The 27,481-nt window shown below is 31.8% G+C and overlaps 2 protein-coding genes across 3 annotated transcripts in view; both read left to right on the top strand.

Annotated features, from left to right (window-relative positions):
- LOC143067464 (cytosolic phospholipase A2-like) overlaps positions 1-22,438 on the top strand; it is a 34,362-nt gene extending 11,924 nt beyond the window's left edge. For both annotated transcript variants that reach the window (XM_076240755.1, XM_076240756.1), the window contains exons 5-18: positions 4,239-4,367; positions 5,409-5,503; positions 6,911-6,939; positions 8,513-8,651; positions 9,352-9,488; positions 10,275-10,503; positions 12,183-12,297; positions 13,138-13,275; positions 13,969-14,019; positions 14,742-15,264; positions 17,232-17,335; positions 18,315-18,484; positions 20,506-20,692; positions 21,793-22,438. In XM_076240755.1, the coding sequence (XP_076096870.1) occupies positions 4,239-4,367; positions 5,409-5,503; positions 6,911-6,939; positions 8,513-8,651; positions 9,352-9,488; positions 10,275-10,503; positions 12,183-12,297; positions 13,138-13,275; positions 13,969-14,019; positions 14,742-15,264; positions 17,232-17,335; positions 18,315-18,484; positions 20,506-20,692; positions 21,793-22,034 (2,288 nt within the window). In that variant the 3' untranslated portion in view covers positions 22,035-22,438. The remainder of the gene's footprint in view (positions 1-4,238; positions 4,368-5,408; positions 5,504-6,910; positions 6,940-8,512; positions 8,652-9,351; positions 9,489-10,274; positions 10,504-12,182; positions 12,298-13,137; positions 13,276-13,968; positions 14,020-14,741; positions 15,265-17,231; positions 17,336-18,314; positions 18,485-20,505; positions 20,693-21,792) is intronic.
- Positions 22,439-26,218: 3,780 nt separating this feature from the next.
- Positions 26,219-26,761, top strand: LOC143066236 (uncharacterized). Its single transcript, XM_076239228.1, has one exon. It carries the CDS (start codon positions 26,219-26,221, stop codon positions 26,759-26,761), a length of 543 nt encoding a protein of 180 aa, XP_076095343.1.
- Positions 26,762-27,481: the final 720 nt, after the last annotated feature.

Genomic DNA, 27,481 nt, shown 5'->3' with positions numbered 1-27,481 from the left:
CTCAGATCGGTTGTCACCGTGCAACACAGTTAATAACACCATATAGGAAAAACATAGAACTCCGTTTGTCATAAGACACTGTCAAACATCCAAACATACTATCCACACTCATCTGTGTCCACACTTGTAAACCTTATTAATAAATTGTATGGAAATTGATGTAAAAACCGAAAACAGATGAAATACAGCAACCAAGGCAACCACTTAATTACAGGCTTCTTATTGAGAATGTACCACCTCCTCAAATGCCAATCCTTCATTATGCATGATTTCAATACATAAATAATTGATTCATTATTAAATACACGGATGTATATATTAGAGAGATTAGAACGCACCCGCGAAATCGCTGGCATATATAGCTCGTGAACTGTTGTAGGATGATTTTTTGTAAAAGATATTATGTATGGAGAATTTCATAAAAGGTATCAAAAGCCCTCTCCCTGTTTACAAAGTCCGATATTTGTTTCCTTTCTGTTAAAATCAATTATTTTTGTGTTTCTGGCCTCAGACCACAATTATTCTTCTCCTTTACTACAATGCATCTTTTGGTAAAAGTCAAATTAATTAAAAATTTGCACCGCTTCAAACATGAAATAAAATTAATGTAACTGCTTATATATAGACCATTATTAGTCTAATAGAATATTCTTCTAGGACAATCCATCAGTGCTTTTTCTTTTGAGAGCCTTATTAACATGCCAATGGTAGGATATGAATCTTGTATAAATGACTAAGACCACCTAAGGCTTATTTGAGGGGTGGTCGGAGGGGTCCTGATCCTGAAATCCCGGGCTTTAATAAAAACATGCCCTAGATGCAGAATTTAAAAAAAATCATATCCCGAAATCCCGAAATCGAAAAATATATTCCCGGATTCCGTAAGGATCAATCCCCGAATTCCGAGCTTAAAAACACCCGATCCCGACTCCCGAAAAAGGTCCTGCCTCCCACTAATCTCTACCCTACTTTCATTTTTGCCAACTTACTACTTTCACTTTCAACAATAAAATTTTATGCCCCATTTATGGGCATTATGTTTTCTAGTCTGTGCATCAGTGCGTTCGTTCGTTCGTTCGTCCGTCCGTCCGTCTGTCCCGCTTTAGGTTAAAGTTTTTGGTCAAGGTAGTTTTTGACGAAGTTGATGTCCAATCAACTCGAAACTTAGTTAATATAGTGCCGATGTGGCATCCGTGTACTATGGACACATTCTTGTTTCCACATGTTTTACTTAGTCCCCAGTAGCCAGTACTTCGGTACTGGCATGAAAATACGGATTTTTTGTGTTATTAATATTTACTGTTACAAAATGATAGAAATTATTATAAATTAAGGAATGTATCTCCCTCATGCAAAGCTCTGATTCCTTTCACGGATTTGGCTATACTTTTTGGACCTTTTGGATTATAGCTCATCTTTTATATAAGCTTTGGATTTCAAATATTTTGGCCACGAGCATCACTGAAGAGACATGTATTGTCGAAATGCGCATCTGGTGCAAGAAAATTGGTACCGTTAATTTTATTAATATATATGCAACTGATATGACCCCTTAAATAGTAAACATTTCAAACAGTAGACAGAATACTGAGAGTCTATATATATTAAAGTAGTATAATCGTAGTTTACATGCAGATAAACGCGAAAAATAATTGTCCTAAGGAGATATGATAGTTGTGGTTCTTGCGATCTAAACACCATGATATGGAGAACGCTCTGATTGGCTTATTTATTTTTTATTTTTGTTAACTATCATACGATTGGTCCTGTGCTTGTGCATGTTTCAAACCGGAAGTCTTATCTATGACTAAAAGTCAGTCTGATGACGGAATCATTATCCGGACTCCTTTTTTGTCGTTTTTCTCCAAAAATAACTCAATCTGAATAATCATAAGAATGCATGACAAATGCGACTATATAAAAAAGAAGATGTGTTATGATTGCCAATGAGACAACTATCCACAAAAGACCAAAATGACACAGACATTAACAACTATAGGTCACCGTACGGCCTTCAACAATGAGCAAAGCCCATACCGCATAGTCAGCTATAATAGGCCCCGATAAGACAATGTAAAATAATTCAAACGAGAAAACTAACGGCCTTATTTATGTAAAAAAATGAACGAAAAACAAATATGTAACACATAAACAAACGACAACCACTGAATTAAAGGCTCCTGACTTGGGACAGGCACATACATAAATAATGTGGCGGGGTTAAACATGTTAGCGGGATCCCAACCCTCCCCCTAACCTGGGACAGTGGTATAACAGTACAACATAAGAACGAACTATAAAAATCAGTTGAAAAAGGCTTAACTCATCAGATGGACAAAAATACAAGTAGACGTGGCCGGGTACTTATACATCCCGACACAAATAGACGCAATGAACAGATCTGAGAGTACTCGCAGTTATCTGACAGCTAGTTCAAAGCCCCTAACAACTAATAAAAAATCATGCATCTAAGACTAAAATCAATCCGTACACATCCAACATCCAATGGATTTAGTGTAAAGACGTCATAAACAGTCAGAGAAAACATGACCTTGTGCAATGCCAAGTTACAGGTATCGACAGATTGTAGATCCATGAATATATATATGTATATAACATACTAGTAATATTTAGTTAGCTTTTAATTTACTGATAACAAAATCAATATTTATACCAATGAACACAATATTCAATGATCTTACTACAGTGTTGAATAGGTAACCTTTTAGAATAAGTTTATTTAAAGGAGCAACAAGTTTACATGGATCATTTTTAAATTTCTGGGCACGGTTAACAACATTTCCGTAAAAACGAGGATTTGCTATCCCGTTTGAAATAAGTTTTCTACAGGTACAACCAAACTTCAAAACCAAATCTTTATATCTATGGAAAAATTTAGTAAAGGTTTTAAGTAATTTATGGTAACGATATCCCTGGTTTAATAATTTACCAGTAAAACATAGGTTGCGTTCGTTAAAATCAAAAACGTCACAACAGACACGGACATAGCGAACAAGTTGTGAAATATAAACACCGTAAGATGGTGTCAAAGGAACATCACCATCTAAAAATGGAAAATTAACAATAGGGAACGAAAAATCGTCTCTTTTGTCGTAAATTTTAGTGTGGAGTTTCCCGTTTAAAACCGAAATATCTAAATCCAGGAAAGGACAGTTATTACCGAATAAATTTGATTTATTTAAAGTAAGTTCCTGGGGTAAATTTCAGCAGTATATTGAGAAAATTCTTGATTATTTAACGAAAAAATATCATCAAGATAATGGTAAGTGTTGTTGAATTTATCAATTAAATGCAATTTCGACGGGTCTTTACTGAGTTTAGTCATGTGATTCGTAACAGTACAAAAACCAAGTCTGCTATTAAAGGGGCACAATTAGTTCCATGCATGTTACCCATAGAACACAGAGGCATGCTGATTAGTTTATCGTGGAAGGAAGAGAATCGACACACAAAATGAGGTCTTCTCGTTCAATAGTATAGATGATAGATTCATTCATATTAGAAAGATGATAGATTTCATTCATTGTTTAGTACTTTTGATATACACTACATAAAATTATTCTAAAAATTATTTATGGTTCAAAAAGAATTTTTTTTTCAAACAAACAAAAAAAAAAGACAAAATATCAAATATTATTAAAAAAACACGGTATTCAAGTAAGGGATAATATTAGTCATTTGAATAAAGACGTGTGTATATTTGCAATGAATAATGCATCCCCTTTTCAATAAGATGAGTTTTTCTTTTAATTTGTTAATGTTGAAAAAGTACATTTTCACTGCCCTTTTCTGGAAAGTATGTATCTTTTAATTGAATTACACCCTACGACTTTTAATCTTCAGTGTCATATACTCATGATATTTGTTTTCCAATCAATAAGCAATGCTCAAAGGAGAAAAATATTGTACTCATTTTCAACTTACCAAATGTCCACAAAACAGCCTTTTTAACATGAAAAAAAAGCGACATACTATACTGTTATCAAAACCGTAAGATTTAAACAACATTTTCCCGCTTTTTTCCGAAATTCGGAAAAATAAATAATGTGAGTGAATAATTTGTTTTGTTGATGTGAAAATAGAGTTCATTTTTATATCGTCTTCGTACTGTTTCAACGTGAAAACCTCATTAAAAGCTGAATTGTATTCTAAGAATGTTTCTTCTTAATCAAGAATTACTATAATCATGAATTGATTAAATATTTATTACATTTTAGAAATCAACTTCGAACTTCACCTTCAAGGTACAGAGGGGACTCCATGTACACCGAACATTTATGCAAAGTATGAAAGGTCATTCAAGTTTTTTATGGACCCGGACAATTTAAGAAATTGTCTATCAGCAGGTATTTTAAAGTCACTGTCATTGCAAATACGATATTAGACTATGTTTTAATTGTTTACATATTCGATCATTAATTTTTAAAATGTGCTTTTTTTTCTTGATGAGTGTATTTTTTGTTATGTCGTTTAGTTATCTCCCCTCCAACGAACAGTTATCAAAGTAAATCATAACTCATAACATCCACTTCTCAGATATGATAAGCAAAAGGTCAGTTAATTTGATGTACGGAACGACATCGTTTGTAATGGAACATATCTGTCTGACTAATATCATCTGATCTTGACATTATTTTAATGGTTCATCGGTCAATGTTGTGTTCCCGAAAGTTGGTACTATTCTTATTTAACATTAGCCATATGTCAACTTTATGTGGTAAAGGGAACGAATTTAAGGTACACACATATCTGTCAGATGGCAGGGCTATCCTTACATTGACCTCATTTTCATGGTTCATTCGTAAATGTTAAGTTTTCCAGATATATTGAAGGTATTTGGTCAGCTACATATGGAGTATGGAATGGTTGTAAGGCGAACATTTCTGTCTAGCAAGTATCGTACAACCATAACCTTATTTGTATGGTTCATTGGTAATTGAAAATGTCCTGATTAAGTTTGTTTCTCATTTACTATAGGCAACTACATGCATTTTTGCAAGTTGTTCATGTCGGTCCAGCAGGATTTATCTGTACATGATCTCTTTTACGTGCATCTTTCATATACATTTACTTTTATATTGAGAAACAATATTTAATCTCATCATAAATGTTGCCGACGGATTCCAAGAACGGCTTCTTATCTTCAAGAATATCGGAAATATCAGCAGAAACACTTTTGTATATTTCAATGTTTACATATAAGTTAAATACACGAAAGGGTCCAATAAATGCAGGTTGTCATTTGACTCAAAGTGTCTGCGGATATATAAAAATATTGGATTCAAATAAAAAAAATCGAAATCTTGAAAAGCTTTATAATGAAAAAAAGCCCCCTATTTCAGCATTTTTTAGGTGAACTTATAATCTGATTATATATCATATTTCAGATATCATTTTCAAAAAAGATACGAAAGAGGTGGAGAGAGTACCCGTTTTGGATCTGCTGGATATTGAAAAGGCAAAGAGAATTGAGTGTAAAACGGTATGAAGCACACAGTATATAAAGAAGTAAAATGATTGTTCCTTATCAAATGGCATCGATAACAACTGTGATATACCGAATAAGTAAACGAAAATTCATCAATAGCAATTTTAAAAGTAAAATCACAAAAATACTGAACTCAGAGGAAAATCAAATTGGAATTTCCCTAATCACATGGCAAAATCAAATGACAAAACACATCAAAAACGAATGGACAAGAACTGTCATATTCCTGACTTGGTACAGGCATTTTCGAATGTAGAATATGGTGGATTAAACCTGGTTTTATAGCGCTAAACCTCTCACTTTGTTGACAGACTCATCAAATTCGTTATATTTACAATCATTATGATGCGTGAACTAAACAGACATAATAAATAATATAGTCAAAATATGGGTACAGCAGTCATCATCGTGTAACAATTTTAAAAGGAACAATTTAACATAACACAAAGACATCTATGTACAAACTTCGCGTGTCTGATGTCAGAAAGTTTTTATACGTCACACATTTTTGTCGTTCAATGTTTATACAAACAAAATTATAAAATTTCACATGGGCAATGTCAGCATACAGGGTTAAAATCAAAAGTATGTAAGAATTAATTTCAGAAATAGACCGAGATTTAAAATAGTCCAAAAGTTCTGTAGAACTTATAAGCATCCACAAATAGTTCATTCCACTACGCGAATGAATAATTTTGACGTTTGTTGTTCAACGTATTTTCTAATTCATAATAGAAATATATTTCATAATGACATATTATAGAACAATAACATACTGACAGGATCTGTTAAAGTACAGAGTCACAATAGCAAGGTTTTGACCAGAATATATAATAGCATATATCAGTATAAAAGAGATTTATTTTTATTATATGTTTACATTAAATGCCAATTGTTTGGGTTGTGGCACCTATCAATAAAATGAATTGTCACTAATTAGCATCTGCTTGCTGTGTTGTTAAAAGTCGTGATATGCATGTTTAGCTAATTTAATTATTAATTAAAACCAAGTTTTTAATTTAGTATGTTCATTCTTTTGATCTGTTGTACAACACAAATGACTCCATAATGTATAAACCTTTTAAACTTTGATACATCTTTGAATATGCAGGGATCATATGTTTGCATTTTTTTCTACTGTGAACAAAGCGAAATTAAACACACGCAAAACAACCAATATACGATACGTATATAAATAGTGTTTTTATCAATAGGATGTTTTTATAACCAAAATATTTAGCAAGAAGTAAAGAGCCGTTTGATGCATATGGGGAAGGGAAATAAAATTAAAAAAACAATGCATGACCACTTACAAAACATTCACACGATTATGTCCTTTATGTTTATTTTAATCTTAAATTAGAGAAACGTTCATGATAACATTTTGGTTTTTTTTTTCAGGTTGACCTTCAAGCATCCCCTCCAGAATGGTAATCATGACATTTAACTTTAATGTACATTTATATCATTTAAATACACACCTTTTTCTTTAGTTTGTAGTCAATGACAATATGCGACCATGTGCATTCATGCTATTGTTTTGGAAAATGGAATTTAGTGATTTTAATACCTTTAAACAGTTAACATATTTTAGTTCTTTATATGTCTTATCAGTGTTATCATTGGATAGTTCAGTATAAAATGCACAGTAACAGCGTAAGCTATATCCGTAGTTTTAACATTGGCACATTAAAAAGTAAAATAACAAAACTACCGAACGCCGACGAAAATCCCTTATCAAACGAAAGGATATCAACTTTCATAGTCCTGACTTGGTATTATGCATTTTCCTATGTAGAAAATTGTTAATACACGCAAAACTAAAATTAGAGCTAGTATATCAATTCAAATTACAATTTTTCTGACTTTTGTACAAAAATGTTATGAAATCCGATGAATTACTGGCCATTTATGATGAAATATTTTTATGATTATAATTGGTTTTCATTAATATATTTTATTAACTATCAGTAAACATGTTCTTATTATAAATTGATATTTTATAATTGTATAATTTAATTTGGATGTAACGCGTCTTCTGATTGGCTTAGAGTGTTTTGTCCGTCAGCTCAAAGACAAACTTTAGTCATGTGACCGTGACGTCATCAACGATTTTTCATGTTTTTGATCCGGTCTAAAATGAAATTTAGAAGTAAATTATAATGAACGACTGTTATATTTTTTCTGTCAATTCGAAATAACAAAACAATATGGTGCACACTTTATAATACTAGTAACCCGCTACGCTGTTTTTCACTGTGCACCACACTTTTTATGTTATTTCTTCATACACAGAACAGATGTTGCAGTCAATACTTAAATATTAAAAGAAAAATTCTAATTTAAAGGGCACTGCACATTTATGTATTTCATTAATACATATCTGACATGAGTATTTACATTTTTTTCTCTCTGAACATTCACTTTGTAAACACACACATGCATTGTTAAATGAGTAAATCCTTTAAAAAAGGCTTCAACCAGTCCATGATAATAATAAGCTACATGAACTCATTTTCTACGTAAGCTAATTTAATTTGATATAACTTGTGTTTTGCGAGTTTATTTTAAGACATATGTTTTTATCAATTATTAATTTTGGAGTTGTATTAATATCTATTTAAGCTTAAGTCAAAAGTAAAATCACAAAAATACTGAACTTAGAGGAAGATCAATTGGGAAAGTCCATAATCACATGGCAAAATCAAATAACAAAACGCATCAAAAACGAATGGACAAGAACTGTCATATTCCTGACTTGGTACAGGCATTTTCAAATGTAGAAAATGGTGGATTAAACCTGGTTCTATAGCGCTAACCCTCTCACTTTTGTAATGTATTAAATTCTAGTTTTACTAAATCTAAAAAGCATTCGATAATGATCTTTGACAAATGAAAATCTATGTCTACTCAACTAATAGACACACATTATGTGATGGTCATAATCAATTACCATAAGATTGTTCATGTGATGTCACATTTTATATTTTATATATTCACCAGGACATTTTCAGATCTTAGAACATTTGACAATAGTAAAGGATTTCTGTGTGATCAAGAACACAAGTTTCAAGAGAAAAGAAAATTGTACATCCATACTGCTTTACAAAAACTACTTAAAACAGAATTGAAGGTTGATGATGTAAGCATGTTCTTTTTTTTAATTTTATGTGTCCTGTTTTCTGTAATATGTTAAGCTTATGTAAGTTTACATATTTGAATGTTTTATAAACGTTCTAATACAGGTTTTCAAATTTTGACTTAAAAGGACATTCAAAGGGAATTTGTTGCGTGTTATTCGTAGACCATTAGTAGAAACATTTTCTCGTCGTGAAGTATTCTCTGTATTGATAGAAAAATACAAAATGAATAAGGAATTGATATGACCTTAATTTCTCATGAAAGAGAAATCAAATGGAAAAACCATCGTTTTGTCAATACAAAATGTAAAATTATTATCCTAAAACTATAACTTTTATGGATTAATGGGGGCGGGGGGGGGGGGGAAGCAAAAAAGGTAAATCAATTTATCTTAAATGCATACACATTAAAAAAAAACCAGAACTGACAAAATCATAACAACTGAAAATTGAAATCCTTAATCAAATAGCAAGTTAAAAGCTCAAAAACATCAAACGAATGGAAAACAGCTGACTTATTCCTGACTTGGTGTAGGCATTTTCTTGATTAGAATTTTATAGAATAAACCTGGTTTTTATAGATAGATAAACCATTCATATTATGAAAGTCCCATATAATTCCATTATATTGACAACAACGTGAGAGCAAAACAAACATACATACTAGGTAAACTGATAATAAGTAAATTGTTTATCTCGCAGGTTCCACATATTGGATTAATTGGGTCAGGTGGAGGATACAGAGCTATGGTAGCCATGTCGGGAATAATTAATGCCCTCTACACTTCAAAAGTTCTTGATTGCATCTTGTATACTGCTGTGTTGTCCGGCTCTTCATGGTAAGAAGTTTATCACACGATTGATCAACTAGAGAAATATGTATGTTATAATAACGCATAATACACAAATTGTGTTTCATAGGTGAGCATTTTCTAAATCATGCATATATAATTTGTGTAAAAGAGGGACGAACGATACCAGAGTGACAGTCAAACTCATAGATCAAAAATAAACTGACAACGCATGGCTAAAAATGAAAAAAGACAAACAGACACACAATAGTACACATGGCACAACATAAAAAACTAAAGAATAAGCAACACGAACTCCAATGTAAGAAAGTAATTTCAGGGAAATATTTTCCTATCTTTATAGTTGGTGGTCTATTCATACACATGTTGATCTTCAATTGGCCAAACAATCATCGGATTCCGACATATGCTTTTTATTATTATTATTATTTACAGTGCTTATATAGCGCTTATCTAAATAAACATTTACTCTAAGCGCTTTACAATGCATTTAAAAAACAATGATACAAGTACATATATATAAAATGATAAATAAACACAATTTAAAAAAAAAAAGTATAACTCAAAATATAAAAATTAAAAGATTATTCATCAAATATAATTTTAAAATATAGATAAATTTCAATTTAAAAAAAAAATAAAAATAAAAATAAAAAATAATCATTTCGTATGAAAGCGAACCATGCCAAATAAAAGCGACCAAAGCTAATTGCTTTGTCAATCCTATTATTCATCACTATTATTTTGCATTGTTCATTCTCTTCGCCAAGGCGATTGATATCCATGTTTAAAATGCAAATCTTTATTTCATAGGTTCATTGCAACGCTATATTCTCATCCTGAGTGGCCAAACATTGATCCAAAGGATATTCAAAACCAATTGAAAAAGGATATATCTAGGAACCCTAAAAGCATTCCGACACTATTGTCGTATGTGCTTTATAGCGGGCTTGGTTACTTTGCCAGGAAACTGGCAGGAAAAGCATGGAACTTTACAACGGATATATTTGCACCAATGTTGGGAGATGTGCTTATACCAAACGTGAGAATAGTTATGATAATATGGAAAATTGTGATTATACTGATATCAAATTGTATTGCTATCAATCTCTGAATTTATCTAAACCTCATATATATTTTCAATAAATCTACTACCTTAAACGGATTAAAAATCGCAAATAATTCTGAATGTGTTCATGTAAAAGACAAACATTTATAAATGTAGTTAGAATGAAACCAACCAAAGTTCACTCGAACAAATAGAGAACTCTAATATTATTAGATGATATTATTTAAATGCATGAAATGTTTTGCAATACAGAAATTGACATTGCTTTGTATTTTTTCTTTTTATCTCGCTTCTGCTTTTTTTTTATCACGTGTTAAATTGTGTGTGGAACTTATTATATCAAAGAGTGATCTATGTCAGTATTTAGTTCAAATATATAATCTTAAATTAATCCTAATTCTATCTTATTCATTCTTATGTGACGTCATTTTTCATTTTTTGATGCTCTGTTTTACTAATTCAAATGACGTCATTTTTTCGTCATTTTTCAGTTTCTAATAGGACGTCACTTGGCGTAGAGGTTTAAACGTATTCGGATGTGTCTACTTTTGTGTTTCAAATGTCTGGTTATATAAATGTATTTCAGTTGTTTCCTGTAATTAGTTAATACTTCAGCTTTATCATGTACATCTTTTGAATATTCATTTTATTAAATTTACTGTTTGCAAAAGTATAAATTACTCTAAATTATAGGGATTTTCTGGTAACTTAACAGAAAACCCTTGCCGTTTTTGGCACAACCTTTTTGATCTTTTGGTCCTCGATGCTGTTCAACTTTGTACTCGTTTCGGCTTTCAAACTTTTGTATCTGTGCGTCACACATAGGTCTTGTGTGGACAAAATACACTTCTGGCGTATTAAAATTTTGAACTTGTTGCCTTTTGTTGGCTGTTGTTTGTGTGATTCTTTGTCAATTGTGTTCTCCAATTTATTTATATTGTAGTCCTGTGTTGTCATTTTGATGTTATATTTCACATGGCCATAAAAGTGCGAGGTTTGGCATGCCACAAAACCAGGTTCAACCCACCATTTTTTCCTTTAAAAATGCCCTGTACCAAGTCAGGAATATGGTCATTGTTATATTATAGTTCGTTTCTGTGTGTATTACATTATAACGTTGTGTCGTTTGTTTTCTCTTATTTTTGAGTGTAAATTCACATTGCGATAAGACGTGTCACGGTACTTGTCTATCCCAAATTCATGTATTTGGTTTTGATGTTATATATATATGTTATATTTGTTATTCTCGTGGGATTTTGTCTATATGTGTTACATTTTAGTGTTATGTCGTTGTTCTCCTCTTATATTTAATGCGTTTCCCTCGGTTTTAGTTTGTTATCCCGATTTTGTTTTTTGTCCATGGATTTATGAGTTTTGAACAGCGGTATACTACTGTTGCCTTTATTTATCTACTTTAAAACAATAAGATGATAAAGGAACAATACTATACCCTGATACTATTTTTTTCCATCAGTAATACGACAGTACGACAGTAATATGCAAACCTTAACCTCTAGTAATACAACACACTTCTCTTCCTACTTATTGTATAATAAATGTTGAAACAATATATGTCGAATCAAAATAAATATGTATGATATTCTATAAAGGTATCAAAATTGATTAATCAGTCAGTTTCGCTTTCTTTATAGAGATTAAATTGTAGATGGAGCGAACAGAGAGATACATTATCAGAGGGAACCGTCCCACTTCCTTTATTGTCTGCCATTCACGCAAAAGACGAACAGAATGCAGATGAATTTCATGGTATGTAGACATAGTACTTAATTCTGTAAAATTTGGTAACACAAAGCTGGAATAAAATGTCTGGCTAAATTTCAGACGAAATACATATATTGATATAAGTAGACTCTCCATCCAAGACACAATTAAAAAATGGTAAACCATTATAGGTCAAAGTACGGTCTTCAACACTAAGCATTGGCTCACACCGAACAGCAAGCTATTAAAGGCCCAAACATAACTAGTATAAAACCATTCAAACTGGAAAACCAGCGGTTTAATCTATATAAAATACGAGAAACGTGAAACTCTTATGAACCACATCAACAAACGACAATTAATGAACATCAGATTCCTGACTGAGGACAGTTGCAAACAATTTCAGCGGGTTTAAATGTTTTAATGGTACCAAACCTTCACCTTTATATACTGTATTACCTAAAATAATATGGATGGGAATGCATGGTAAAGAAAATTATCACCCTTCATAACAAACAAATACAGCTGATTTGCAATGTATACTATATACTTGCCACACTACATCATGTAATATATTACCACTCAAGGCAAAGTCTTAGTTTATCGATATTTGAATTGCTGTTGATTTAGCAAAAGAATGCCAAGGTTGAAACCGTTACTAATGCTCCGTTGAAAGTTATTTAGTTTAATGACGTCAGTTTTGAATTTTTTTCAAAAACATTATCTGGCTGGCTTGGTAGGTATCAGGTTTCATATTTGAAAAGTCCAGTAAGCACAACTGTTATTTGTCGTAAAACGCTTAGTATCTTATCAAGTTTATATGATTATAGTCTATTAAAGCTCACACATTTCAATACAAGTTTTGTTTTATTATATTTCAACCAGAATGGGTAGAATTTTCTCCATATGAAGTAAGCATTCCAAAATATGGAGCAGCCATTGATATGACAAATTTTGGAAGCAAATTTGACAAAGGATTACTTACACAACGCATCGATGAAATTCCCCTATTCGAGATAATGGGTGAGTAAAGATTGTAAGACTAAAATCAGACTGTTATTGATAGTAATTTGTTTACAGGAGACACTTTTTATGCCCCACCTACGATAGAAGAGTGGCATTACGTTTTCTGGTCTGTGTGTCCGTTCGTCCGTCTGTCCCGCTGCAGGCTAAAGTTTTTGGTTAAGGTAGTTTGTGATGAAGTTGAAGTTCAATCAACATGAAACTTATTACATATGTTTCCTATGATATGATCTTTCTTCGTTAAATGCCAAATAAGATTTTTGAACTCAATTTCGTTCATTTGTCCGTTCGTTCGTACGTCTTATGGACACATTCTTGTTTTTCAAATCTTATCTTCTCAATATAATGAAGTAATTAACCTAAAAAAAGGCGCCACGAAATATACTTTCTTCTTATGCAATTAGTCATATAAAGTTAAAAACATTGAACATCAGAGAAATTTCACGGAAAATGAAGTTGAAACTTTCTACCAAAACACTACTTAATGACAAGTTCCGAAAATATAAAATTTATAAACTAAGAATCTAACTAATAGTGTTCCTAGTATGTGCCTTACTTTATATGAGATGATTTTGTTTTTCACAAAAAAATATTATATAATCTAGTTTGTCACCGTTTGATTTTGATACAAATTTATGATGTCGTCAATGTATGTAATCATTTATTCATAAGCTGGTAAATTATTCCTTTTAGGAATATGTGGGAGTGCTTTCACATTAACTCATGAAGAGTTGGCGAACAAAGGTAAGTAAATGGATATATTCATGAGCATCGAAAAAAGAATATTTCGTTTGAGCTCCACCGAAGCGACCATCCATATAGGAAGTTACTTCCACGTATAATCTGTTTAATTTTGTTTTTGTTTAAAATATGATAAGATTGGACCGTAATATTAAATGATGCTAAATATAGATTCTTACATTAATACCAGTGGATTATCGGATTTATCCAGTCGAGTTAGTTAAATTGTCAATTTTAAAGTCCGAGCCTCGGCGAAGGCGTTAAAATGTGTAATTTTAATATCGAGATTGAATAAATCCAATAATTCCTGAGTAACTATTTAAGAATCTGTTTCTTTAATGATTAAGAAATAATTTACATATTTTGATTAATCAAAATCCCCAGCGAGTGCCTTCCATGCAAATTCCACTAAGTTGTCAATTTCCTTAACAGCTGTTTACCTATGATGATTCATCCAGTCAGCAGATAAAGGTTATGAATCATACATTCATCCAATCATCTTCTGTGATCACCGGCAACCACACTTTGGTTAAAAAAAAATTATACAATGGGTTTGAAAAGGTATAAATTGGCATGGAATTAGAGAAACAAATATTTACATCTTATCAAGTATTTTTATTGACAAAAAAGGTTTTAGCTATGTGAGTATTGTTATATTATCAATACGTATTTCCACCGCTTTTCAGATTTGTTTATGGGTCTAATTTATTAAATTTTTGCTGTAGATTCCAGTAATTATATTAAAAAAGAGACACGTGTTAAATTAAACAGGAAACATTCTGCTCCCCAACAGAAAAAAGAAAAACAATCGGTTAAACAAGGGTCAGGCGATTTGGACGTTTTAGATGGTTCTCTCAATAGTCAACAAGATTATTATGATAACGATAATAAATCATGTAAATTTGATGTTCTCGAAAGTGGATGTGCTCCTAACAGAATGTGTGCAGACTTGTCGCCTATTAAAGAATCAAATGCCATTAACTTTATTGAAAATGATGATGTATTTGATGAAAGAGAGAAAGAACACCAACAACCTCAATCTATAACACCCCAACCAAGTATTGAAGAAATGGATGATTTGTTTAAAAGAGTTTGCAAGATTCGCGAAGAAGGCGGTCGTACATTTGAAGAGGAAAAAAACAAAAATGAGAGAGTTGTTGGTGATAATTGTAAAGAAGACAGAACAAACGTAGATGAACTTGATGGGTTATGGAACTTGATGGATATAAAACTTCATGCACAGAAAATGTGAGTGAATCTAAAAAAGAATTGATTTGTCGATTTGACAGAATCGAGTAGTTTGGGGTTCGTTTTGCTCAGCGTTTAATTTTCTTTGTAGTCTTGTGTACTATTTTATTTGTCTGTTTTTTTTCATTTTTAACCATGGAGTTGTCAGTTCATTTTCGATTAATGGGTTTGACTGTTCCTCTGGTATCTTTCTCCCCTCTTGGAGTCATATTTGAACAATTTTTTCGACGACTTAACCGAGTGTTATGCGATACTTCTCTCGTCGGAAAAGTATGATTTTAAAACTTAACTGTCGAGAGTGTAAACATTTTCAATCAAGACTGAAAAATATCGTCAAAATGCTACCTTTTTTATTTAATATTTTTGGAAAGGTTTATAGGCTATATAAAAAACAATATTTAGTTCTTTGTAGTGTTACTGTGATCTTACTGCAAGTGTTGCTCTCCACCTATTGCAATTTTTTTTTAAATTCTGACCAAATTGCAATAGATGGAGGGCAACACTTAAAGTCATAGGAGTATTTAGAACTTTATACATCGAAGCGGACCAACAGTACACAATCAAAAGGCAGACATTTTGATTTGATGAACCAAACAATTTACAGAAAATCAACAGATGAACAATAAAAAGAAATACATTCATATGTATAGTTACTTTCATGACACCAGCAAAACTGTCCATTTTAATCTCTGGCGTTGAACAAAATACAAATAACGTTGAAATTTACTTGTGGCGTTAATCACGTGCAGTTAATGTTTTATAGTTATTAGAAAATGGCTTTGTGCAGCTAATGTTTTATAGTTATTATAAAATGACTTTGTTTCCAAGCCGAAAAAAGGACATCATATTATAATTTTGGATAGAGCTCATTTAGAAATCATCTAATAAGGGTTAATAACAAATAACTGTTAGCATTTATTAACATTTTCTCTACATGTGCCACTTTCAGGGTAATTTTGTCTGTAACAATTTTGAAGATATATGTACATTTTAAAAGAAATTATTTTAAGGAAATATAACTCTAAAAAAAATTATGAAAGTCAAACCCTAAGTAGGCTAATCTGATAATACTTTATGATGAGATCTAGTGAGGTCATAATATCTTCAAAAACAACGAGGGGGAGAGTAAATATTAACAATAAATGTGACTTTTAAAGAGGATAATGAATATCAACACAGGAACATCTGGTAATACTTCATTATGAGGAATATCGATGGTCCAAATATAGTAATGAGAACTTAAATAGAAACGGGAGGCTATGTTAAAAAATGTTGGAAGAAAAAAAAATTGAGAAAACAATAAGGTCTTTCCCGCGTTGGGAAAAACCTGAATGAGGCATATAAATAACTCAAGAGACCGAAATCCTAAATCAGTTTGTTTATAGAAGTAATTGACCTATAATAACGATTTCCCGCCATGTTTATGTTTTTGGCAAACTCCTCACTCGTGGAATCCATAAACAGTAAAACAAAAACAGTAGATGTACAACTAAATGGCATTGAACAATATTATTAGACGTTTCCTTGTATGAGTTTTTGACCCTTAAATGACTATTTGTAATATGAAAAAAAGAAGAATTGGTATAACTGTCTATGATATTACTCCAGAGACCAAATAACACAAAAGGCCATCTAACACTCTTCAATAATGAGTAAAACGAAACTGCAAAGCAATCTTTACAGAATCCGAAATGACAAATGCTTAACAAAGACAAAACTTACTAAAGTGACGGCCATTTTAATGTTCAAAATGTTAAACGAAAAACATTGTAAGTGTAATCTAAAAATAAAAGATTAAAGAGGGAAAACTTGTAAAGGATGCAATATGTATTTCAACACAAGTACAAACACAGAATTAATATGATACACTTATTACTTTTCACACAATATATTATTGCATGGTAAAATGTGTCATTGTTTTCGATCATATTTGTTTATTTTCTTTTACTTTTGTTTTGTTTATGTAGTTGCATGAAGAGCAGACGTTTTAGAGCGGCAATGGTGAATAACTTTTTGCGAAAAGTGTCGTTTGATGACACAGATAGTTGCCGCTTGTCAGGAGAGACAAATCGTAAGTTTGATGTACAATAAAAAGTTTGATATACAACACATTAGACGCAATCGTTAACTGATTAGAACTTTAAGGCACTTTAATACCTCCTTTTTATATTTGTGTGTATTCATACAATGCTAAGAGCAATACACTCGCTGTCCAACATATATTTTGGGTAAATGCTAGTATCACTTGAGATGTGTACATCAGCAACCTATATCGTGTCTTCGATATTTAGTTACTAAATGGCAGCCTTAATCAGCTTTTGTCAACAATTTTAATGAAACATTCATATTTACAGTCGTATTGCGATGAACAGTATGTTAACCACTAGTTCCTTTAGTCTCTCCCGGTGTTATATAATATTTTTCTTTACAAAAATTCAAAACAATATATGACTACTACCTTCTTTTTGATTGAAACCGATAATTGGCCTTCCTGGTTTACAAAATTTCATTTAATGTGATTACTAGAATTTCGTTCTTGGTACAATTTATCTGATATCGGTATCTATGATATTGCACCAGATACGCATTTTGATAATTAACGTACCTTCAGTGATACCCGGGGCCAAAGTAACTGAAAGTCCAAGCCTTCATATACTTTACTTTTTTATTTGATCATCACCGATGAGTCTCATGTAGATGAAATGCGCGTGTTTAATTTTAACTTTGGTATGTATAATTCGTATATTTACTGATATACTAGTGACTGTATATAACAGTAACATAACCGTTTGTTGAATTTTCCCTATGTATTTCATTTTGCCTCTCTGAAACCCATTGTATTTGCCTACGAGAAACACTTACAAAACATCGGTATCATGTATATGTGAGACACATGTAAAAAGACTATTAAAAAGTTTATAACATTAAATATTGATATGTCGGAGCGTACATTTAACGCGTTTATGGATTTTTGAATTTACAACAGGCTATCAAAATATTCAAATGCTTTTAAAAAAAAGGCAGTTTCATTATTCAAGACTTTTTTTTAGCTTTATTTGAGAACTACCTGAAAAATGACCTTGAGAAGTTATGTTTGATCGATGCTGGATTAGCGTTCAACTCTCCGTATCCACTTCTCTTCCAACCCGGTAGGGACGTAGACCTCATCCTGTCATTCGATTTTACAGACCGAAAAAAAGATTCCAATGACCCTTTCAAGGTAATATCATGTGAATCATAAATTTTGATTAAATTGTTAATGTCTTTACCACGAAATGAATATGTTTTAAGGAGAGGCGAAAGATACCAGAGGGACAGCCAAATATATATAATATATAAATATAAACATGTCTCTTCTCTCAAACCTAAAATTAATATACAAAAACCTTCTTGACGATTTTGAAATACGCATAGTTTTCTTCTTCATCCAAATACTGCCCACATTCATCATGATGAATATTCTGACTTGTATATTTTATGATGATTTCGAATCTGTTCCAAGCTTTGAGTTTCTACCATATACACCACTTTTATAATTTCATTAAGAAAATAAATCAATCATCTAATTAAATTAAAAATTAAGATAAACAATTAGAATACGAATATGTTTTAGTCACTGGTTAGTCTTGTGTGGACGGGACGACTTTCTGGCGTATTCAATTTTAAACCTGGTCCCTTTTGTTAGCTAATATTCGTGTTTTTCTCTGTCATATATGTTCTGCTATTTATTTGTATTGTAGTCCTGTAATGTTATGTTGTCATTTTAATGTTATATTTAACATTGCTATTAAAGCGGGAGGTTTGGCATGCCACAAAACCAGGTTCAACCAACCATGTTTTTCTTTAAAAAATGTCCTGTACAAAGTCTGGAAAATGGCCATTGTTATATTTAAGTTCGTTCCTGTGTGTGTTACATTTTACGTGTTTCTGTTGTGTCGTTTGTTTCCTCTTATATTTGAGTGTGAATTCGCATTGCTTCAAGACGTGTCACGGTACTTTTCTATCCCAAATTCTTGTATTTAGTTTTGATGTTATATTTGGTATTCTCATCGGTTTTGTCTAATGCTTAGTTCTTTTCTGAGTGTGTTACATTTTAATGTTGTGTTTCTGTTGTGTCGTTGTTCTCCTTTTATATTTGATGCATTTCCATCAGTTTTAGTTTATAACCCGGAATTGTTTTTTTTTCGATTGATTTATGAGTTTCGAACAGCGGTATACTACTGTTGCCTTTATTTAGGTCATGTGTTAAGTAGCAACAAAGAAAGAACTATGTCAATCGAACCTGCTTTAATACGATAACTGCACTTGAATATTTACGAGATAACATTTTTGGTCTCTATAGATATTCCGTATAGCGTCAAGTTATTGATATTCCAGTAGGCACTACGTTTTGTGGACCTGTTTCTGTATGTAACGAGTTACACAGTGTATGACTAAAATCAGCAAAGATCAATCGAAACAACATCTAATACAAAAACTTCTGAAAACGTTTCTATATTTGAATGATGTATTACCTCCCCATAATGAAGACTTCAGTTTCACTAAAAGAGAGTTATCTTGTTGAACTGACTTTAATCATATGTTTTGCATCGGAAATAAACACGTTCATTCTAAAACCAGTTGTTGGCATGATACGGGTCATGTTTCTCTCGTTTATTTTATGATGGTATGATACTAAGCCTTTTTGATATGATGACAACACAATCTTTCAATCACTTTAAAAGAGGGTGCGAAAGATACCAGAGGAACAGTCAAACTGACAACGTATTAATTGATTCATTTGTTAATTTATTTTATCATTGCCATTTTTCTATTACCTATTCAAACGTCGGACTCAGACATATAATTACTGTGAGTATTGTTGTGTATTTGTTTATTCTACATTCTACATTGACTAGATGTAAAAGATCGGATTGAGAGCTTACAAAACATGCTTATCCCCCTTCTCATTTTGCGCCTCTCCCAAATCAGGAACCTCTGGCTGTTGTTAGTCTTGTCTGTTTGTTTTTAATTTCAGTTCATTCATATGTTTTGGAGTTTAGTGTGACGTCTATTTTATATGCGACCAATAAGTGTCCATTAGCTTTTTTTACTGTTTGGTCGGGTTGATGTCTCTTTGACTCACTCCCCGTTTCTATTCTCAATTTCATAGAACACTTGCCACAACATGATGTATAAATACATGCTGTATTAAATGCGTTAGTCCGATGAAAATAAAATGTGTAATTTATTTTGTTTTAGACTTTACTTAAAGCAGAAGATTGGGCAAGAAAACATGAGATTAAATTTCCAAAAATCAACGTTGACAATTATAAAGGCACAAATGTGCAAGAACTGTACATTTTTGAAGATGAAAATGATCCCGAATGTCCCATTATTATGCATTTTGTTTTGGTTAACAAAGATTTCAGAACATACAAAAAGCCAGGTATGCAGGTTTTAAATACTAGTTAGTACCAACTTACAAAAACAGGAAATCAGTCATAACAGAATATACTTTTAGCTTAAAATCTATAACATACTCTGCTTTTTGAGGACTATTGCTGGCAATGTTTATTCTATGTTTTGACAGACTTTCTTCATTATAAATGTAATGCAATGTCAATCAAACAAACAAGACACAGTTTGTAGTAAAACGGTGTTGTTCTCAAATTTTTGTTTTTGTTTGTAAAAATAGAAACTTACTAGAACATAACCGCGAAATCGAGGACATTTAGAGCTTGGTTGAAAGTATGAAAACCGTTGTAGGATGAATTTTTGTAAAAAAAAATATGTCTGGAGAATTTAAAAAAAGGTATCAAAAGTCATAGGTACTTGGAGACAGGACAATTATTTTAAATTAAATTCCGTTATTTTTTTTGGTTAATGTTAAATTTCATGATTCTCGCGTTTGTGTATACTATGAACATACGTATATTATAAATAAAGTGTATCAATCAAAGTTTCTTTTCCGCGGCGATCCCTGTTATATTATATAAAGAGTCACAATATATTATAGGAGTATAACCATAACGTATAAATGCAGAATAACGCGAAAATAATTGTCCTGTTCTCGAGTAATTATGAAAGTTTGAAACCGGAAGTCTTGTATTTGACTAAAAGCCGGTCAGATGACGGAAACAATATCTGGACGCCTTTTTGTTTAGTTTTTCTCTCAAAATAACCCAAAGTGAATAAAAATAAGAATGGATAACAAATGCGACTATGCATGGTACCTATATGACACAGAGGCATGATGATTTATTTATTGCGGAAGGAAGAGAAGTGACACACAAAATAAGTTTTTCTCGTTTAATAGTATAGATCTGATTTTTCTCACATTAAATAATTGAAATGTGCTAAATTATGAGATCAAGTATTACAACTATATCTTTTTTGACCATACTGCATAGTATATAAGATTAATTCGTTACACAGTGCGCTAGTGACCTAATACGATTATATCATGGTCAGTAAACGTCATCAGGTATTTACTAACCCTGTATTAATAATGATATTTCCACTTATTAATTATTATTTGTACTTTAGGAGTCAAACGAAATGAAAGTGAAAAAGAGTTCGCTAACTTCACTGTATATGACGACCAAAAAACATTCCACTGCACCAACTTCCAGTACAGCGAGGAAAGCTTCAATAGATTGTCACAACTTTCTGAGTTCATAGTTCTGAATAACATTGTACAAATCAAGGACTGTATAACCAGAAGCATCCAAAATAAACAGAAACGGACACATACTGGCCGACAAAGGCATATATCTTCTCCTGTGTAACATTTTCCACTTCGAATACGAAACTCGTCATAAGCAGACATATTAAACACATGTCAAGTATTCATTGATGATTTGATTTGATGGTTTGTTTGAAATGAAAGTATATATGTAGAACAACTAAAACAATCTGTTCATCGAAATATCAAATCACCACATAAAACGTTAAAACGCTAGAATCATGCAATCAAAATGACAATAAGCGTCATACAAACAATATGATTGTAAGTGGTTGATTTGTTTTTGTTTTTCCTTTTGAATTTTGATAATACATTTAAATGTATATAGATTTCGAAAAAATGTAATTTTAATTCACTATTTAGAATGTAGATATTAAAAATAATATGTATTTATATGTACTGCAGTCAAATATTGTTTTCTGCCTTCAGGGACAATTAAATATTTATATTGAGTTAATAATGTGTTCTATTAACTTATTTGTGAGATAAGAAAAATACTTGAAATCTTTACTATCTGAAAGATTTTTTGTTTAAAAATGCGTGACTTTGATACCGTTCCACTCAAAATAAAATTTGAAAGCCTCAGATATGCATAACACCACTCACTGTCTCTTCTATGATGCTTGATATATTGAAAGCTGACATAACCGATAGAAGACTTTAAAGTACAGTCGAGCCCGAACAAGTTCATGAAATATTGATAAAAAAAACCGAACTCAAAAGTTAATTAAAAAACGGGGTAGGTCTATAAAACTAACATTATGAAGGGTTAAACAAATATATAATATTCCAGAATTGGTACAGTCATTTTCCGCGAAAATAAATGATGGGTTAAACTTTGTTTCATATTAACCCAAACAGACATATTTGGTTTGTTTGATAATATATGGGATCCACAAATGTGTATACATACATCACGGACATAAAAATGATCATCTGACCAAAAAAAAAATCAAACACACATACACATAAATATTACAAAGACCTCGAACAATACAGTTTGCAGTTTATACTATATATAGCTAATAAAACATACTTTTTTTTATAGAGATTAGACCGTTGGTTTTCCAGTTTGAATGGTTTTACACTAGTAATTTTGGGGCTTGTTGTTCGGTGTGAGCCAAGGCTCCGTGTTTAAGGCCGTACATTGAACTATAATGTTTACTTTTATAAATTGTCATTTGGATGGAGATATGACTCATTGGCACTCACACCACATCTTCCTATATCTATGTTATACCATTTGTTAATTATGTATTATTGTCATTTTGTTTATTTTCTTTTGTTACCTCTTCTGATATCGGACTCGGACTTCTCTTGAACTGAATTTTACTGTGCGTATTGTTATGCGTTTACTTTTCTACATTGGATAGAGGTATAGGGGAGGGTTGAGATCTCAAAAAACATTTTTGTGCCTGTCACAAGTCAGGTCTTGTATGATCTTGAATTTTAGTTTCTTGTGTATAATTTGGAGTTTAGTATGACGTCCATTATCAATGAACTAGTATAAATATGTTTTAAGGGACCAGCTGAAGGTGTGGGAGTTTCTCGCTGAATTGAAGACCTATTGGTGACCTTCTGCTGTTGTCTGTTCTATGGTCGGGTTGTTGTTTCATTGACAAATTCCCCATTTCCATTTTCAATTTTATACACTCTCCTGATATAGTAATCCCATGGCTGGTAATCGACAAACGCAGAACAATCGTTCTGCAATGAAAACCGTGAGAAAATTTTCCAGTTATGCTTGAGTTGAGTAAATAAACTCATCATTGATACCAGGACTAAATTTTGTATATACGCCAGACGCGCGTTTCATCTACAAAAGATTCATCAGTGACGCTCGACTCCAAAAAAGTTAAAAAGGCCAAATAAAGTACGAAGTTGAAGAGCATTAAGGACCAAAATTTCTAAAAGTTATGCCAAATACAGCTAAGGTAATCTATTTGTCATCGCTTCGAAAGGTATGTACATTTCCAAATTACAATTTTCTCATTCAACTGATCAAAATATTGAAAATCGGAGAATGCTATGCTGTGATGTATATTCTTGCGCAAAGACACGTGTATTTACTGTTGTGGATGGAGTAAAACTCCTACAAAATCAATCGCACCACGCTAAATTGCCCCAAAAAAAATGATATTTCAATTTTGAAATGGTGCTATTAAAAGACGTGCAAGTTAAAATTTAATTGTTTTTCTGTCAACGGGATTGAATGTCGTTTTGGCCGGCGTGTACGCTGTCCGAAGTTGATAGACGTCTTAATAAATCTAAAACCTGCCACTTTAAAGGTAATTTATTCAAAATCATAAAATGCAAAAAATACATTTGCAAATAAAACATTTGACATAAAAGTTCATATTTGATATGAAATGATAATACATAATTAATACGAAATTACATCAACTAATATCATATCAATTGAATAAATGACAAATAATAGCAAAGGTGAGGAGAAAAATCTGCCACAAATCCACTCTTAGACTGAAATAGTGGATCCCCCAACCGAGGACTCTGGCGACGTGAATACAATTTATATATATATAACTTTCCTGTAATTGACCCTGTATTTAGAGATCCCTTTTTGAGTTGTCCCCCTTACGAAGGACATAAATTTTTATTTACAATGGAGAGCTAGCAGAAAGAGCAAATTTACCTGTGCGTTATGTGAATTATCTTTAAGGTTTTAAAAAGGTTTCATTGCATTGGTTTGTTTTTAGGCTAAATACTTTTGACATCAGAATTTTTTTTCTCCTGGAAAATAAGTTTTACCGCCGATACATCACTTTCAATTTATCATGGTTTGCATTGGCATAAGCCAATTTTGTCCGGTATAGAACAAGTCTACGATTGACAAAGGGAAGTAATTTGTTTAAAAAGTATGTAATAACAGAATCTTAACGATAATTGGCAAAATTTGCAATGGACTATTGATATAATACTTTAGAAGTAATTTGCGTAACTAATGATTCGGTAAAAATTAAGCTATAGTCATAATCTTTAATATACAGGTTTTTTTTAAAATTTAATACTAATTTATATCGATAATACCTCTATAAGAAAGGGGGTAACCCACCAAACTTACTTATCCGGCACTGATAAGCTTGAGGACTTCTAATTTAAACTTAAAATACACTTAATTAACATCGGAAATTTGATTTTTCTATTGAAAAAAAGAAATAATAAAAATAATAAAATAAATATATATATAAAATTAAAATTCATATATTGCTAAACATAAAATAAATAAATTTATTTTCTTCTTTGCATGATACAGACTTTATTTTAAACATACTGTTATTCCAATGCAATACATTTAAAAGGTTTATATTATATGGACGTAAATAAAGTGGTAAATTGAAAAATACCTTTGAAATAATATTCCAGCTTTTAGTAATTTTTCATATAATTTTTCTTCACCTTAATTGCGACGAAAGTTAAAAGATGTAAATTTTAACCAAGTAAAAAATTTTATCGAAAGAGAAAAACCCATTTAATTAATAACCAGTTTAGTCAAATATAAAAACTTTGTTTTGTGGTGTACTTACCTCTAAAGACCATAGCATTTAAAACAAAATTGGGATACACCTTCAAGTCCTTTTTTAAATATATAATTTGAATAATTACAAATTTGAATTAAATAGGCAACATTAAAAACCATAACATGATTTACGAACAATTCATGTATACATACAGTAAGTTAAACCGAGCCATAAAATAAAAAAAAAAAAACACAATTAAATGGTAGCCTATCAAATATCCGCATTGATAGTCTGAAAAGTGTGTAAAGACAGCATTGGCAAGAGGGAGGGAATAAAGACACCAATCGTATTAAATAAAGATCATAAACGTTTTGGCAGGCAATAATGATCCAAAACAAAAGACTTTTGCTATTACATGAAATAAAGATAATAAACGTTTAGGCAGGCAATGCTGACTGTAGTGACATTAATATAAACAGTTACATCCGCTGATAATTGATACCGTGACAGTTTCTATGTATCTATCATTTCGACCACACACGGGTTCATTATCTGCACATAGTTTAATAAGGCTTTTATTAGGATTATAATCATTCTGTAACTGTAGTTCGATCGTTTGAGTTGTATAATAAATATTAGTATTTACTTGGATTCCACTTTATATATATGTAGCATAAGATGCCAAATAAATTGGCGACAAAGGATTTAAAACTTTTTTCGATTTAGTGAATACATTGTGAACATAACAATGGGAGACGAAGCTGCACCACCTATAATAATTCCAACAAATTCTGGACGTATTGACGAATTTAATGACATTTCAGAAGATTGGATACAATACACCGAAAGACTTAACCATTATTTTATTGCAAATAACATTAAAATTATGGAAAAGCAACGAGCAATTCTTTTAAGTGCCTGTGGCAAAAAGACATATAAACTTATGAGGAATTTAAGTGATCCGCAAAAGCCAGGGGAGAAGACTGATGATGACATTGTTAAGTTAGTCACGGATCACCAACATCCAAAACCGTCATCTATCGTACAGAGGTGCAAGTTTAACAGTAGATTGGGACAGCCAAACGAATCGGTGAGTCAGTTTGTAGCAGAGCTTAGACATATATCTGAACCTTCTGATTACAAAGCTACTCTTGATGATATGTTGAGAGATAGACTTGTCTGTGGAATAAAAGAACACCGTATTCAGAGACGTTTGTTAGCTGAAACTGGATTGAAATTCCAAAAAGCAATGGAAGTTGCAACAGCAATGGAAATGGCAGCTAAAAATTAAATCACAAAAATACTGAACTTAGAGGAAAATCAATTCGGAAAGTCCATAATCACATGGCAAAATCAAATAACAAAACGCATCAAAAACGAATGAACAAGAACTGTCATATTCCTGACTTGGTACAGGCATTTTCAAATGTAGAAAATGGTGGATTAAACCTGGTTTTATAGCGCTAACCCTTTCACTTTGATGACGCACACGATCTGCAAGTTCGGGAACCTAAGCAAGTACACAAAGTTACAATTCGTAATGAGGAATGTTACAGATGTGGAGGATCTCATAATGCCACGTATTGTAAATGGAAAGACGCAAAGTGTTATGTGTGCGATAAGAAGGGACATTTAGCAAAAAAAATGTCGAAATAAGGGAAAGCAAAATGCTAAAGAAAAACCGAAATTTAAGCAACAAACACAGCAAGGGAAAGTGTACCCTAAGCAGCGTCCGACTAAAACACATTTTGTTGAGGAGGATAGTGACGATATTGAGGATACCTATACAATGTATCAATTGGAAGATACAAAAAGGAAACCGTATCTAGTGTCCGTTAAACTCAACAACACTGAAATAAATACGGAAATCGATACAGGTGCATCAGTTTCAGTGATAAGTCAGGAGACATGTAAACAAGTTTTTGGAAGTGACCATTCATTAGAAAAATCACTGTGTAGTTTGCGTACATACACAGGAGAGAAAATTGATGTATTAGGAAAACGGAATGTT

This window comes from Mytilus galloprovincialis, chromosome 3 (genome assembly GCF_965363235.1).
Source record: "Mytilus galloprovincialis chromosome 3, xbMytGall1.hap1.1, whole genome shotgun sequence".
Taxonomy (NCBI): domain Eukaryota; kingdom Metazoa; phylum Mollusca; class Bivalvia; order Mytilida; family Mytilidae; genus Mytilus; species Mytilus galloprovincialis.
Note: the sequence above shows the minus strand (reverse complement) of the source record. Positions and strands in the feature narration are given on the sequence as shown.